General features: G+C 40.9%; 1 protein-coding gene across 1 annotated transcript; it reads right to left on the reverse strand.

Moving 5' to 3' along the window:
- Positions 1–1,218: 1,218 nt before the first annotated feature.
- LOC115128506 (type-4 ice-structuring protein-like) lies at positions 1,219–4,663 on the reverse strand. Its single transcript, XM_029658399.2, has 4 exons — positions 4,576–4,663; positions 3,052–3,118; positions 2,043–2,154; positions 1,219–1,779 (listed from the first exon to the last, which is right to left on the reverse strand). The coding sequence occupies exons 2-4, from the start codon at positions 3,098–3,100 to the stop codon at positions 1,578–1,580; spliced, it is 363 nt and encodes a 120-aa protein (XP_029514259.1). The 5' UTR covers positions 3,101–3,118; positions 4,576–4,663; the 3' UTR covers positions 1,219–1,577.
- Positions 4,664–17,557: the final 12,894 nt, after the last annotated feature.

Below are 17,557 nucleotides of genomic sequence, written 5' to 3' on the forward strand. Positions count from 1 at the left end.
TTTATTTTGCTCCTTTGCACCCCATTATTTTTATTTCTACTTTGCACATTCTTCCATTGCAAAACTACCATTCCAGTGTTTTACTTGCTATATTGTATTTACTTTGCCACCATGGCCTTTTTTGCCTTTACCTCCCTTCTCACCTCATTTGCTCACATTGTATAAAGACTTGTTTATACTGTATTATTGACTGTATGTTTGTTTTACTCCATGTTTAACTCTGTGTCGTTGTATCTGTCGAACTGCTTTGCTTTATCTTGGCCAGGTCGCAATTGTAAATGAGAACTTGTTCTCAACTTGCCTACCTGGTTAAATAAAGGTGAAATAAAATTTAAAAAACACTTATCTGTTTCACCTGTCCTTGTGCTTGTCTCCACCCCCCTCCAGGTGTCGCCCCTCTTTCCAATTATCCCCTGTGTATTTATACCTGTGTTCTTTGTCTGTTTGTTGCCAGTTCGTCTTGTTCGTTCAAGCTAACCAGCGGTTTCCTGTCAGCGCCTATCGTTTCCCAGCCTCTCTTTCCTCATCTTCCTGGTTTTTGACCTCTGCTTATCCTCACCCTGTACTGCCCGCCTGACCTCTCTGCCTGTCCCTGAGTCTGCCTGCCGTTCTGTACCGTTGCTCCACCTTTGGATTACTGAACTCTGCCTGTCCCTGACCCTGAGTCCGCCTGCCATCGTGTACCTTTGCTTTACCCTGGATTTTCGACCCCTCCTGCCTTGACCTGTCTTTGCCCACCCCTGTTGCAACAATAAACATTGTTACCTCGACAGTCTGCACCTGGGTCTTACCTTGATTCCTGATGTAGCTGTATACCATGTAGCGACAACCCGGTTCTCCACTGCTTTATTTCAAAACGGTAAAAACGATATATACGAAAATTCCCTCAGATGAAAGGTGACATTTTGTACTGACACCTCATATGAAACATTTGCTCTAAAATACAAAATGCTGGAGAAGAGCCAAAAGTATACATTTTTGTTTCACTGTCCAAATAAATACGGAGGGGAGTGTATTAATGTTTTAATCGAGGGAATGGGTTGGTAGTGTATGACCTGTGATGGAGTAAAATGTGTTATTGAAACTAGAATTCCTAAATTGAGGAATTAAACAGATTTTCAATAATTGTACACCAAACAAATATGTGAATTGATGTATGACTGGAAACTCATTTCAGTGAAAATTAATAGACTACAAATTACAATAGATACCACAGAATCAGTTTGTTTCCAAGTTTTAATGATGTTCTGGATTACTACTGTCTGTCTTTGCATGTCAACAACATTTGTCTTGGCACATTCTTCTTGGCACAAAAATACTTTCTAGGGAGTTTTTCCTAGCCACCATGCTTCTACACATGCATTGCTTGCTGTTTGGGGTTTTAGGCTGGGTTTCTGTACAGCACTTTGTGACATCAGCTGATGTTAGAAGGGCTTCATAAATACATTTGATTGATTGATTGATTGGCAGAGGGTTGAAAGCTTGTCGGGTTCTTGTTGGATTGGTTTTGACTGATTGTAAGCCCATGGAGCTGTTGATTCGGTCCGAGGTGATAAGGTTATTGAAAAAGAACTGCTTTATTGGCCGAGGGACTTGGTCTGGTCCATCAGCTTGCGGAAGAGGTCTTCCATCTGAGCCTGGAAGTTGTCGACCAGAGGCTTAAGCTGGGCCTGCATGTTCTCAGCCAGGGGCTTCAGCTGGGCCTGCATATTATCGGCCAGGGGTGCCAGCTGGGCCTGGATCTGCTGCAGCTGGGCCTTTCCATCCTCTACGAAGGTCCTGTTTGGAAGGAAGCTGGTGGTTAGTGGTCTGAATATTGACAGAGGGAGTGCCATAAATATTATTTGAAAATAAGATCGAAACACATTGCCTGTTAAAGCTTTTGCTGGTCATTAGCATTTTTAATCTAATGTATATGATTGTTGCAAAGCATCCATTCTTTAGCATTATTTTTGACTGCTGTTTATTGTAAATTATGCAAATTAATGAAGATGAGTTGTGGGTTTTTTTCACAGATAATTGTTTAAAAAAATGTCACTCACTCTGACTGGATCTTCTGCACTAGCTCCTGAGTGGTGGAGGTCAGCTGAGCTGACAGATCCTGGAAATACTGTGCCAGCTTCTCAACCTCGGGGGACTGTGTTGCTTGGCTTCCTATGGGTAGCCAGAGGATAACTTCATTAACATTTACCAACATTGTACTCAAACCATTTATGCATATACAGCATACGACAGCACATACAAGACTCTCTCTACATACAGTAATCTAAAATACATGACTTATAAATAAATACACCAACTCTGCAATATAAGATTCCTATATGTTGCATATCTCTCAGTATTGTTATATTATACACTTGAGTATACCGAACATTAGGAACACCTTTTGCCCTCAGAACAGCCCAAATGTATCGGGCATGGACTCTACAAAGTGTCGAAAGCATTCCACAGGGATGCTGGCCCATGTTGACTCCAATGCTTCCCACAGTTGTGTCAAATTGGCAGGATTTTCTTTGGGTGGTAGACCATTCTTGATACACACGGGAAACTGTTGAGCGTGAAAACCCAGCAGCATTGCAGTTCTTGACACAAACCGGTGCTCCTTGCACCTTATACCATATCCCGTTCAAATGGACTTAAATATTTTCACCCTCTGAATAGCACACATACACAATCCATGTCTTAATTGTCTCAAGGTTTAAACATCCTTATTTAACCTGTCTCCTCCCCTTCATCTACACTGATTGAAGTGGATTTAACAAGTGACATCAATAAGGGATCATAGCTTTCGCCTGGATTCACCTAGTCAGTCTATGTGAGGGAAAGAGCGGGTGTTCTTAATGTTTTGTTCACTCAGTGTATCGTGCACATATATGAAATATAGTTATAGAACCACATAATCTCCATACAGAATGCAATCTATGAGACTGTGTGTGTATGTGTGTACGTGTTTTTGTTTCAGCTATGATTGTGTATTTAATTCTGAGTGCTACCACAGGGGAGAAGCTAACGACAGAGTGTTCCTTTAACTTATGAAGATTTGTCACTTACCGTGTGCCAGAGCGAGCACGACAACTAGGGCGGCAAGGGAGAACTTCATGGCTGCTGAGTATGGCACCTGAGGAGAGAAGAAAGTGCTAGGATTAGCTTGACCCCATAGGTCTGTGGAGGCATGGTTTGATCACCGTATGGCTGTGGTGTAAAGTAACTAAGTAAAAATCATTTTAATTACTACTATGTTTACATTACTTTACTATTCATATTTTTTGACAACTTGTACTTTTACTCCACCACATTCTTAAGGAAAATATGTACTTTTTAATCCCATACATTTCCCCTGACACATAAAAGTACTTGTTACATTTCAAATGCTCAGGCTGGAGAGAAATATGGTCCAATTCACACACAACGCATTGTCATCACGACTGCCTCTGACCTGGTGGACTCACTAAACACAAATATTGCGTTTGTAAATGATGTCTGAGTGTTGGAGTTTGCCCCTGGTTATCCGTATTTTTAAAACACAAGAACATCGTGCTGTCTGGTTTGTGTAATATAAGGAATTTTATGTAGACACATAGTATTTACTTTTTATATTTTTACTCAATTATGACAATTGATTACTTTTTCCACCACTGTACGTTAGTACATTTACTCAAGTAGTATTTTACTGTGGGACATTCACTTTTACTTGAGTCATTTTATATTAAGGTATCTTTATTTTTACTCATGTATGACAATTGAGTACTTTTCCCACCACTCCCGGGTGGTAGGATTGCCATCCCTAAAGCATTTTGTGGTTTCAAGGAATTTCTCTTGGTATAACAAATAAGGGCACTCAGTGGCAGGTTTTGGATCAAACCTGCCACTCAGTTCATTCAGGAAGATTTCAAATCATAATTAATTGGTTTAATAGTAATGGAGTAATAGTAATAGTAATGGCTCCTGAGTGGCGCAGTGGTCTGAGGCACAGTATCTTAGTACTAGAGGTGTCACTACTGACCCTGGTTCGATTCTAAGCTGTATTACAACCGGCTGTGATTGGGAGTCCCATATGGCAGAGCACAATTTGTCCAGCGTTGTTAGTGTTTGGCTGGGGTAGTCCGTCATTGTAAATAAGAAGTTGTTCTTAATTGACTTACCTCGTTAAATAAAGGTTCAAATAAAGAAAAGAAAAATACCCCAACCCCTAACTCCCTAGTAAATTGCAACTTCTGCCTGTCTGAGCAAATTTGTAATGGAATTAAACATGGACTCTGTTTCATTTACATCTTTATTTGCCTTTCTGAATTCACTGAGAAGAATCATCTTGATTCATATTGACAGTTTGCCTCTTAAAACACAGGAATAAAACATATATCAAGCACTTTAAAGATCATCTTCTCAACTACTGCTGATAACAACACCGTTTAAATGAGCAGCTTACAATCTGGTTGGGAAGAAATGTCCCTCTTCAATTGAATGCACATCAGTTATTATGTTTTTACTACTAAACAACATATTGCAAGAAAATCAAATATTTTACCATATCAAACATAAGAGTTCCTTGGCAGAGAAAGAGAGAGGACCACTCACCTGAATTGCAGGACAGTTTAGGCCGGACGGTATCTTTCCTTGAGCCTCCCAAACGTCTTATAGTCCTTCAGGAACGATTGGGGCCACCCCAGATCAAGCCCCATGGCTGCGTAGGCTGAAGTACTGGACTATCATTGGATGTTTGTTCTAGCATGTGACTGCAGGCTGACCCTTGCTGCTCAGCTTGCCACTGGTGTGATCCACTCTAAAGTCCAAGAGTCCCCCTCTTGCGTAGGAGTGCTGGTTGCTCAAACGCAGTAGGCGTCTTGTGAAAGCATCTGGTTAAAGAAAATGTACACAGGACATTTCCTCGTGAGAAATAACACAAAACGGAGAGAATGACAACCAAGTTGTTCAAACACAACAATAATTGCGATGGTATAGAAACATGGCAGCCACAACACAGTCTAGATGGGTCAGCCTGAAAATGACTAAGTTAAGCAGTTTCTGACTGTCTGTGTGAATACCATGTTAGCTGTTTCTGTTTTCTGTTCTATTTCAGGTGTGTGTACTGCTTTAAACCAGATCATCTACGAATACACAGATTAACTTTCCCAATTTTTCCAAATCGAATAGATAAAAGTAAATCGATTTAAATATATTGGTAATAAAGATAAATTGGTAATAGTAAAATTACAATAAAAGTAATATGCTGTAAAAGAAAATTACTAAAATGACTTATCTTTGAAGTTCCAAGCCATGGAATATGTTAGTCAGTTTCCATGACATAAAATTGTGTGACTTATGAGAGGAGATATAGGAAGTTTGTTATGTTCCATTGAATATGAACGATGATATTTAGGGATGATTAGGGGAAACGTTATTTGCAAATGTTGCTGTGTGTGTAGAAATTGTTCCCTTGGTAAATAGAGACTTTGCAGGGTAAAATCTGACTCATTTATACCAACTGCAACATTAATTAAGAAAAGGCCCAGGACCTTGAGTTCAATACTAATGTAGAATTTATACTTATACATAATATTTAATACTCAATATTTGTCTCATTTTACACACTAAGAGGAGTGTTATAATTGGTTACACATGTTGAGTATTACACAATCAGGAATTTCAAACTAAAGCTACATGTAGGTTTTATGCTATATACAGTTGAAGTCGGAAGTTTACATACACTTAGGTTAGAGTCATTAAAACTCGTTTTTCAACCACTCCACAAATTTCTTGTTAACAAACTATAATTTTGGCAAGTCGGTTAGGACATCTACTTTGTGCACGACACAAGTCATTTTTCCAACAATTTTTTACAGACAGATAATTTCACTTATAATTCACTGTATCACAATTCCAGTAGGTCAGAAGTTTACAAACACTAAGTTTACTGTGCCTTTAAACAGCTTGGAAAATTCCAGAAAATGATGTCAAGAGTTTAGAAGCTTCTGGTAGGCTAATTGACATCATTTGAGTCAATTGGAGGTGTACCTTTGGATGTATTTCAAGGCCTAACTTCAAACTCAGTGCCTCTTTGCTTGACATCATGGGAAAATCAAAAGAAATCAGTCAAGACCTCAGAAAAAATGGCAGATCTCCACAAGTCTGGTTCATCCGGCGATTTCCAAACGCTTAAAGGTACCATGTCCATCTGTACAAACAATAGTATGCAAGTATAAACACCATGGGACCACGCAGCCGTCATACTGCTCAGGAAGGAGATGCATTCTGTCTCCTAGATATGAATGTACTTTGGTGCGAAAAGTGCAAATCTATCCCAGAACAACAGCAAAGGACCTTGTGAAGATGCTGGAGGAAACAGACACAAAAGTATCTATATCCACAATAAAACGTGTCCTACATCGACATAACCTGAAAGGCCGCTCAGCAAGAAAGAAGCCACTGCTCCAAAACCACCATAAAAAAGCCAGACTACAGTTTGCAACTGCACATGGGGACAAAGATCATACTTTTTGGAGAAATGTCCTCTGGTCTGATGAAACAAAAATAGAACTGTTTGGCCATAATGACCATCATTATGTTTGGAGGAAAAAGGTGGAGCTTTGCAAGCCGAAGAACACCATCCCAACCGTGAAGCACAGGGGTGGCAGCATCCTGTTGTGGGGGTGCTTTGCTGCAGGACGGACTTGTGCACTTCACAATATAGATGGCATCATGAGGAAGGACAATTATGTGGATATATTGAAGCAACATCTCAAGAAATCAGTCAGGAAGATAAAGCTTGGTCACAAATGGGTCTTCCAAATGGAAGGAAGGAAGGAAGGAAGGAAGGAAGACAGACAGACAGACAGACAGACAGACAGACAGACAGACAGACAGACAGACAGACAGACAGACAGACAGACAGACAGACAGACAGACAGACAGACAGACAGACAGACAGACAGACAGACAGACAGACAGTAAGTAAGTAAGTAAGTAAGTAAGTAAGTAAGTAAGTAAGTAAGTAAGTAAGTAAGTAAGTAAGTAAGTAAGTAAGTAAGTAAGTAAGTAAGTAAGTACCAGTCAAAAGTTTGGACAATCCGCAGAAGTCAATCCAACATGACTTCTGCGGCGTTCAAAACAACTGGAAACTTGGTACTGGGAAATCTCAGACATCAGTGAGTTCAAGAAAACTGGGAACTCTGAAAAAAACTAGTTCCAATTGGGAAAATACGTAGAGAACGGTCATCTAACTCGGAATTCCAAGTCAGGAACTCTGGCCTCTTTCTTGAGCTCCAACCTGAAGATCACTGATGTCATGATTCAACCTTGCTTTTTTTCTGAGTTTGCAGTTGTCTTGAATGCACCTTAAATCCAGGGAATGCCAGACTTTGATGGCAATGTTTGATGATAAAATTTGCCCACATGAAGGACCGCCGCACCAGCTTCCTGTTCAAGTGAGCACCGCACAACAAGTTGAGTCCAAAAATGTATTGTATGCTGCTGCATATATGATGTAATATGCCAGGGAGATATGTATACTGAAGCTAAGAAAGTAATACTAAGTGTATGTTATGTAATACGCTGTTTTTTATTTTGTTTTTTATTTATCCGTTATTTTACCAGGTAAATTGACTGAGAACACGTTCTCATTTGCAGCAACAACCTGGGGAATAGTTACAGGGGAGAGGAAGTGGATGAATGAGCCAATTGTAAACTGGGGATTATTAGGTGACCGTGATGGTTTGAGGGCGAGATTGGGAATTTAGCCAGGACACCGGGGTTAACACCCCTACTCTTACGATAAGTGCCATGGGATCTTTAATGACCTCAAAGAGTCAGGACACCCGTTTAACGCCCCATCCTAAATACGGCACCCTACTGGGAGATTTTTAGACCAGAGGAAAAAGTGCCTCCTACTGGCCCTCCAACACCACTTCCAGCAGCATCTGGTCTCCCATCCAGGAACTGACCAGGACCAACCCTACTTAGCTTCAGAAGCAAGCCAGCAGTGGTATGCAGGGTGGTATGCTGTTAGTAGCCCATGTCCCTCACCCTAATAAGTTGGTCTCTTTCCCCCTCATAACTTAGCCTACTTAGCCTGTTTTAGAGAAATATAATCATTGAATATTGTAAGAGCTTTCATTGTCTGCATATTCGCCCCCTTTATTTATCCGACGGTTCTAACTTGGTGTACAGGGAGAATACTATAAGAACGGCCCATGTTCTGAATACTGTCACTGTACATTTCAAAAGTGCTGAACAAATTGACTACGTCCTTCCTCGCTTGGTCATAAATGTCTTAATTGAAATTACAGATTGCCTCTTATCTGCTCATCGTCCCCTTATGCCATAGTTTGTACATGTCAATTGTCAGTAGAAACCACATTTGTTTAAGCAAGTCAGCCATATCAGCTATGTTTTTTTGAAAGGCAGTAAATGAGGCTAAATGAACTGTTTCACTGCCAGACAAAGCTCTGCTGATCGCCAGGTGTAGCAGTGGTAAGGATTCACTCCATGGTGCTGAAAAGAAAGCTCTGCTGTTGGGACAGCTTTATGTAGGCCCTAACAGTTTGTAGGCACTGTTTGTCACCGTTATAGTGTAATTCATGTATTGGTTAGTGTTGTGTTGTGTAGGGGCTTTGCTTTGCATGCATCTAAAAAAATGTGTTTGCCCCACCAAGATTTACATGCTAAAATCGCCACTGGTTATTTGGTGAAGATGCAAGTCCAGGATGACAAACAGAAACAGGGGAAAATGCAGAGAAAGTAGTGACAATGTAGTAAAAGCTTGCGTTCTTGGGATCTGTTGTGATATTATGTCAAATACTTAAGAGATTTTGGTTGCTGTGGCAGCTAGTAACAAAATGGAAATTGTCTACGGAGCTAAAAAGGTATTTGAAAGGGCAATGTAGAATGAATCTAAAAAGTATTATTTTACTGTTTGGACCCCACCCTGACAATGCTATGAAAGCTCTCTTTGGACTACCTAAGTGTATCATCACCAGAAAAGAGTCATGTAACCTCATATGATCTGAGCAGGATTCTTGCTAAGACAACGTGTTTGGTCAAAGGTCAGCTTTCTTCCTAATCTATTAGGTTATAGATACAGGTAACTGCCAAAATAAAGGAAACACCAACATAAAGCGTGTTAATAGGGCATTGGGCCACCACGAGCCAGAACAGCTTCAATGCACCTTGGCATAGATTCAACAAGTATCTGGAACTCTATTGGAGGGATGCGACACCATTCTTCCATGAGAAATTCAATCATTTGTGTTGGAAAACGCTGCCTCAGGCGCCACTCCAGAATCTCCCATAAATATTCAATTTGGTTGAGACCTAGTGACTGAGACCACTCGTGCCCTGTGGATGGGGGCATTGTTATTCTATTGGGGATAGACAAGACATGGTAGGCAAAATAATAGACAAAATAATGGCCTGCCCAGCACTTTTATACATGACCCTAAGCATGATGGGATTGGAATTGCTTAATTAACTCAGAAACCTGCTTTCATTAAACTTTGTATCCATCAATTACTCAAGTGTTTCCATTATTTTGGCAATTACCTTTACATCACCAACATGGAGCTGATATGGGCTGATATGCTAGATATCTCATGTATTCCACATGTGTTTTAAATAGACATGCTATGATCTGCTTCTGAAATTGTACAGAATCTTCAGGAACGTTAAAGGTACAATCATAGATTTTTCTTGATACTCCAATTAATGACATATACCCACCGATTATTGAAGAAAATAACCGTCTTTCCCCGTCATAACCCAAAATGTAAGGTTGCTTTGCTCAATTGTTTGTAAATAACATTGATGTTAACAAAAATGTCCAGCTTCAAAATATGTTAAACATACAGTCTGGGATTGATTTTGTTTCTTTTAAATATATGATATAGATTTTGGAAGAATATACACTATATATACACAGGTATGTGGACATCCCTTCAAATGAGTGGTTTGGGATATTTCAGCTACACCTGTTGCTAAAATCGAGCACACACCAAACCATTCTCCATAGACAAACATTTGCCTTACTAAAGAGCATAGTGACTCTCAACGTGGCACCATTATAGGATGCCACCTTTCTAAAACAATTCAGTTCATCAAATGTCTGCCCTTCTACAGCTGCCCCTGTCAACAGTAAATGTTGTGATTGTGAAGTGGAAATGTCTAGGAGTAACAACTGCTCAGCCGTGAAGTGGTAGGCCACAAGCTCACAGAACCGGACCGCTGAGTGTACCAGGACCGCTGAGTGTATTGCCTCTCTTTGGACTAGCCAAGTGTATCATCACCAGAAGAGAGTCACATCATTACCTCATTTGATCTGAACAGGATTCTTGCTATGCCAAAGTGTTTGGTCAAAGGTCAGCCTTTTTCCTAATCTACTAGGTTATAGATATGCGGTGCCTTGCAAAAGTATTCAGACCACTTGGATTACTGAAAATGTGATTGTGTTACAAAGTGGGATTAACATGGATTTAATTGTAATTTTTCTGTCAATAATCTACAAAAAATACTCTAATGTCAAAGTGGTAGAAAAATTATAACATTTTTCAAAGATTAATACAGAACAAATAAATAAATAAAATATAGTCGTTGCATAAGTATTCAGCTCCCTAATACCAGAAATATGTTAGAAACACCTTTGTTGGGGATCATGGCTCGACACCAATTGTCAGCTCTTGCCATAATTTTTCAAGCAGATTTAAGTCAAAACTGTCAAAAATTCAAGAACATTCACTGTCTTCTTGGTAAGCAACAGCTTAGGCTTTGTGATGTAGGTTATTGTCCTGCTGAAAAGTGAATTCCTCTCCCAGTGTCTGGTGTAAAGCAGACGGAAACAGGTTTTGCTCTAGGATTCTGCCTTTGCTTAGCCCTATCCAGTTTCTTTTTATCCTGAAAAACTCCCCATTATTTGTCAATGTCAAGCAGACCCATACCATGAAGCAGCCACCATCATACTTGAAAAAAAAAAACTAAAACAGAGACATAAAAAAGGAACTAAGGTCAGGACGTGACAACCCCAGTGCCTTATCATACTTTATAACCATTATGTTAATCTCATCAGAACATAAGCCACCACTAGGTAATACATCAGGTGAGGAGAGTAGGGCCAATTGATATAGGCAGCAATGATGAGTATAATGCATTCTGGGAAAGATTTTGAAAATGATATTTGGTAAAACTTTACAGTAGCCCCTCTTGTGTATGCATTCAAGCATACAACCATTATAACCTCTATATTATAACCGCTACATAACCACTACATTATAACAGCCATCATAGGAAGTCATAAACATTTGGAACACTGCCGTAAGACATTATAAATGCACTTATAATGGGCATTATAGATGAAAGGCAATTTTGTTGTCATGTGCTCTTATGTCAACACATGCTACACAATAACAGTTCTTCTTTAACATGCTACTTCAGAGGCTACAAAGCAATTCATAAAGCTTTGTGTCACATATCTCAAGGAACACTAGTGAATGTCATATTCCCCATAATTCTCCTTTGTTGTTATAGCGAAACATTTCAACTCTATATCTGACACGGTACAGGGGTCTTGTTTTTTTTATGAAGTCAACTGTGTCATGTGTCCTTATTGAGTGTACGTTGCAGGCTTATGTAAAGTGACACCAGTTTGGTGTGACATAACAAGCTTATAAACCACATCACAAGCACAGGTTCAAATGACTTAGAAAAGTCCCTGACTGAGAGGATGTGGCAGGGGGCAGTTGAGTGGGGTTTTGGTTAGCTTCTGCTGGCAGCAGCATGGGATGAACATTCAGGGGGAACAGTCTGTAGCTGCACAGTGCCCTCTACTGACGCATTGCAGGGCTGCCTGACAAAAGCCTGGCCTGAGAGCCATACGAAACATACTTTACGTATTTCTCGAGCACATCCAAGACATATACCAACTACTGGTCTAGTTCCTTTAGACATAAACGAAAGTAGAGAGGTTTTTTGAGAGGTTGGTCAGGGAAGATTGGTGGGCGTAATACGGGACTGTTTAATAATTTAAAAGTTGCGTGTTCGTATCGCATTGGGGACAACTGTGGCAATTTACCTAACCCTTCCCCTATAACCCTTATGCTAAACGTAAAACCATATACTGGAGTGGGCCGAATCAGGAGTGTTTCTTGCCGGTCTTAAACAAATGTACTTTGAAACAAAAGTATACACCTCACACACATGGTTATGGGCTTAACAAAAAGAAGACATGTACGATGTCAGATATACAGTGAAAAGTATTCAGAACCCTTGACTTTTCTCCACATTTTGTTACGTTACAGTCTTATTCTAAAATGGATACAAAAATATATATATTCATTCATTGTCATACGTCAGTTGTGCAGAGGTGAGGACGGAGTCAAGCGCAGGACACAGAATGGAGTAAGATAATATACTTTACTCTGAAAATAAATCAGCCAAAATAATCCACGCAGGGAAAACAACCCTAACACGCACGACTAACACAAACCAGGAATAATCACGCACAAACAGCAGCTTGCCGACACCGGCCTCGGGGACGACCCGGAGGACGAGGCACAGGGCAATCTGGGTGGAGACGATTAAATTCCTGCAGTAAGGAAGGGTCCAGGATGTCCTCCACCGGCACCCAGCATCTCTCCTCCGGACCGTACCCTTCCCACTCCACGAGGTACTGAAGGCCCCTCGCCCGACGCCTTGAGTCCATGATGGCTCGCACAGTATACGCGGGGCCCCCTCGGAGTCCTGAGGGGGCGGAGGAACCTCAGGCACCTCACACTGCTGGAGCGGACCAGCCACCACCGGCCTGAGGAGAGACACATGGAAAGAGGGGTCGATACGATAATCAGGGGGAGCTGTAACCTATAACATACCTCGTTCAGTCTCCTCAGGACGTTAAATGGCCCCACAAAGTGGTCGAGAGCCAGACCCGGTCTCCCGGTGCATATACCGGAGCCTCACTGCGCTGGCGGTCGGCGCTCGCCTTCTGTCGCCTATTGGCCCGTTGCAGGCGTACATGGGCAGCGTCCCAGGTTTCCTCAGAGCACCGAAACCATTCATCCACCGCAGGTGCCTCGATCTGGCTCTGATGCCACGGTGCCAGAACCGGCTGATAACCTAGTACACACTGAGTGGCGGAGGGAGTTTTGGGCCATCTCTGCCCAGGGGATGAAAGTCGATCACTCCCCCAGCCGGTCCTGGCAGTAAGACCGCAGAAACCTGCCCACATCCTGGTTAACTCTCTCCACCTGCCCATTGCTTTCGGGGTGAAACCCTGAGGTCAGGCTGACCGAGACCCCCAGACATTCCATGAACGCGCTCCAGACCCTTAATGTGAACTGTGAACCCTATATCATCAGGCATCCCGTAGTGCCGGAAGACGTGTGTAAACAGTGCAGCGGTGTGGGTTCGGTTGGAGTGAAGTTGATGGGGTTGTGGACAAACCCACTTTTTCGCTCCATGTTTAGCAGCACGCGATCCATGGCAGTTGACACGTTCCTCAACTGGTACCGGAGGACTGGGTGCACCTGCTGACGCCATATTATGGTGCGTGATTCTGTCATATGTCAGATGTGCAGAGGTGAGAACAGAGTCAAGCGCAGGACACAGAACTAAGTAAAATAGCGTACTTTAATCAACGCAGGGACAACAACCCTGACACACACGACTAACACAAACCAGGAATAATCACGCACAAAACATAATGGGAACCAGAGGGTTAAATAGGGAAATAATAACAACTTAATGGGAACCAGGTGTGTACACTCAAGACATAACAAATGGAAAACAGAAACATGGATCGGTGGCAGCTAGAAAGCCGGTGTCACGCCCTGACCTTTTATGTCTCTATTTTTGTTTGGTCAGGGAATGAGTTGGGGTGGGCATTCTATGTTTTGTGTTTCTATACTTTTCTATTTCTGTGTTTTGGCCAGGAATGGTTCTCAATTGGGGACAGCTGTCTATCGTTGTCTCTGATTGGGAACCATACTTAGGTACCCTTTTTCCCACCAGTGTTTGTGGGAAGTTAACTTTGTTTGATGGCACATAGCCTGAAGCTTCACGGTTTGTTTTGTATTGTTTATTGTTTTGTTGGCGTCATTTTAAATAAAATAGAACATGTATGCTTACCACGCTGCACCTTGGTCCAGTTCTTTCAACAGCCGTGATAGCCGGTGACGACGGAAGTCGTGACATCAATCTACACACAATACCCAATAATTAAGAAGCAAAAAGGGTTTTATTCCAAAAATGTATTAACTTATTCTAAAATTAATTTTAAAAATTAAAATCCTCAGCAAACTACACACAATACCCCATAAAAAAAAACAGAAATACTTTTTAAAATAAGTATTCAGACCCTTTGCTCTGAGACTCGAAATTGAGCTCAGGTGCATCCTGTTTCCATTGAGTATCCTTGAGATGTTTCTACAACTTGATTGGAGTCCACCCGTGGTAAAGTCAATTGATTGGACATGATTTGGAAGTCACACATCTGTCCATATAAGGTCCTACAGTTGACTGTGCATGTCAAAGCAAAAACCAAGCCATGACGTCGAAGGAATTGTCCGTAGACAGAATTGTGTCGAGGCACAGATCTGAGGAAGGGTGCCAGCATTGAAGATCCCCAAGAGCACAGTGGTCTCCATCATTCTTAAATGGAAGACGTTTGGAACCACCAAGTCTCTTGTTGGAGCTGGCCGCCCCCGGCCAAACTGAGCAATCGGGGGAGAAGGGCCTTGTCAGGGAGGTGACCAAGAAACCGATGGTCACTCTGACAGAGCTCCAGAGCTCCTCTGTGGAGATGGGAGAACCTTACAGAAGGACAACCATCTCTGCAGCACTCCACCATTCTGGCATTTACGGTAGTGGCCAGACGAAACCCACTCCTCAGTAAAAGGCACATGACAGCCCACTTGGAGTTTGCGAAAATGCACCTGAAGCATCCAACAAGTGCTCAGCATATGTGAGAACTTCTTCAAGACTGTTGGAAAAGCATTCTTCATGAAGCTGGTTGAGAGAATGCAAAGAGTGTGCAAAGCTGTCATCAAGGCAAAGGGTGGCTACTTTGAAGAATCTCAAACATAAATTATATTTTGTTTTTTTGTTTAACATTTTTTTGGTTGCTACAAGATTCCATGTGCGTTATTTCATAGTTTTGATGTCTTCACTATTACTCTACAATGTAGAAAATTAGTAGGTGTGTCCAGACTTTTGACTGGTACTGTATATTTATACTCCGGACTCTGACATTGCTTGTCCTAATATTTGTATATTTCTGAATTCCATTATTTTACTATAGATTTGTGTGTATTTTTGTGAATTGTTAGATATTACTGAACTATTGGAGCTAGGGGAAAAAAGCATTTTGCCGGCAATAACATCTCCTAAATAGAGTCTAAATAGAGCCTGGTTCCTCTCTAGGTTTCTTCCTAGGTTCCTGCCTTTCTATTGTGCTGCTACATCTGCATTGCTTGCTGTTTGGGGTTTTAGGCTGGGGTTTTGTATAAGCACTTTTTAACATCTGCTGATGTAAAAAGGTCTTTATAAATACATTTGATTTGATTTTGATTTGTGTATGCGACCAATAACCTTTTTTTCGATTTGAGGTACATCATCCAATTCGTATGATACTGTATGACAGCTATTCCATTCATAATGTAACCTCACATAACGTGCACTGATTGTACCCCTTTTGCCATAGAACAGCCTCAATTCGTTGGGGAATGGACTCTACAAGGTGTTAAACACTTTCCACGGGGATGCTGGCCCATGTTGACTCCAATGCTTTCCACAGTTGTGTCACATTGGACCATTTTTGATACATATGGGAAACTGTTAAGCATGAACAACTTGACACACTCAATCCGGTGTGCCTGGCACCTACTACCATACCCAGGTCACATATTTACGTACAGAATAATACAAATTGCCCTGAGACCACGTTGCTGACAGAGAACTTGAAAAACTTGTTCACCTCTCTCACTTCTCACTCACTTCTGTTCTCGATTGGTTGTGGGACAGCATATGGGGCAGGTAAGAGTCATTGTAATGTGGATAGGTGGGTAGTATCTCGTGACAGATAATTAAATAATTAAAACACAGAGGAAAGATTATGGGTTCTGGCAGGGCCGTTTCAACCTATTGTGCTATAGACCAGGCTTTATTAAATCATTATGTTCTCCAAGCACCAATATTTGAACTGCTTAGAAGGAAATGCTTGTTCACTCCGGCTTTAAATTATAGCATGATAGCCTACAAATAGAACTGAAAAATTTGAATGTCCCTTAAGAAAATGTAAGCTTACGTTAGTCATCTTTGATCTATGGTCTAGTTAGATGTATAATTGGTATAGCTGGTTTAGATCTAAAATCGAGTTAGTCTAAGTCTATCGTCTTGTTAGTAGAAGGTCTGTCTAGCGCTGGTCAAGCGTTATAATTTAGGGAGTGGTTAGTTGGTGTACTGTAGATCTAAATCTACAGTAGGAAGTTAGATGTTGTGTTGGTCTAGGGCAGGGTTCCCAACCACGGATGGCTTTATTTGGCACCCCAACTTCTGAGCCCCTCCCCCCGCACTGTAAAAACGCAAGGAAATCAGCTCCAAGTAATTTATTGTTCCCAAGTATTCCCACGCATAATAGAGAGACGTGATCGTATACAAATGCAAGCAAGGTTTGAAATGATTATGTTTTAGTCAAATATTATATCTGTTTGGGCTTCTTGCAGTCAGTTTGCAGTCAAAATGTTCTTTGCAATTATGCTCCTGTTTTTAGTTGGTTAAAACTTCTTCGGGATCGGTGTCCCTTCCGCAGGACAGTTGAGCTAACGTAGGCTAATGTGATTAGCATGAGGTTGTAAGTAACAAGAAAACTTCCCAGGACATAGACCTATCTGATATTGTCAGAAAGCATAAATTCTTGTTTATCTAACTACACTGTCCAATTTACAGTAGCTATTACAGTGAAATAATACTCTGCTATTGTTTAAGGAGAGTGCACAATTTTGAACATGAGAAGTTATTAATAAATAAATTAGGCACATTTGGGCAGTCTTGATAGAAAGTTTTGAACAGAAATACAATGATTCATTGGATGAGTCTAAAACATTGCACATACACTGCTGCCATCTAGTCGTCAAAATCTAAATTGCACCTGGGACAGAATAATATATTACGGCCTTTCTCTTGCATTTCAAAGATGATGGTACAAAAATAATACAAAAGAATGCTTGTTTTTTTCTTTGTATTATCTTTTACCAAATCTATTGTGTTATATTATCCTACATTCCGTTCACAATTCCACAAACTTCAAAGTCTTTCCTTTCAAATGGTACCAAGAATATGCATATCCTTGCTTCAGGTCCTGAGCTACAGGGAGTTAGATTTGGGTATGTCATTTTAGTCAAAAAAAATAAAAAAAAGGGGGGAATACTTAAGAGGTTTTGAAATTATGTAAAAAATGTAATCTGAGAGGTAGATCTCGGCTTGAATTTTGACTCAGAAAGTGATCTTGACTCAGAAAAGGTTGGGGACCACTGTTCTAGAGTTTTCCCTGTTAACATTATCAACCATGTTTCCCTTTTTTCTG

Source organism: Oncorhynchus nerka, linkage group LG4 (assembly GCF_034236695.1).
Source record: "Oncorhynchus nerka isolate Pitt River linkage group LG4, Oner_Uvic_2.0, whole genome shotgun sequence".
Classification (NCBI taxonomy): Eukaryota; Metazoa; Chordata; class Actinopteri; order Salmoniformes; family Salmonidae; genus Oncorhynchus; species Oncorhynchus nerka.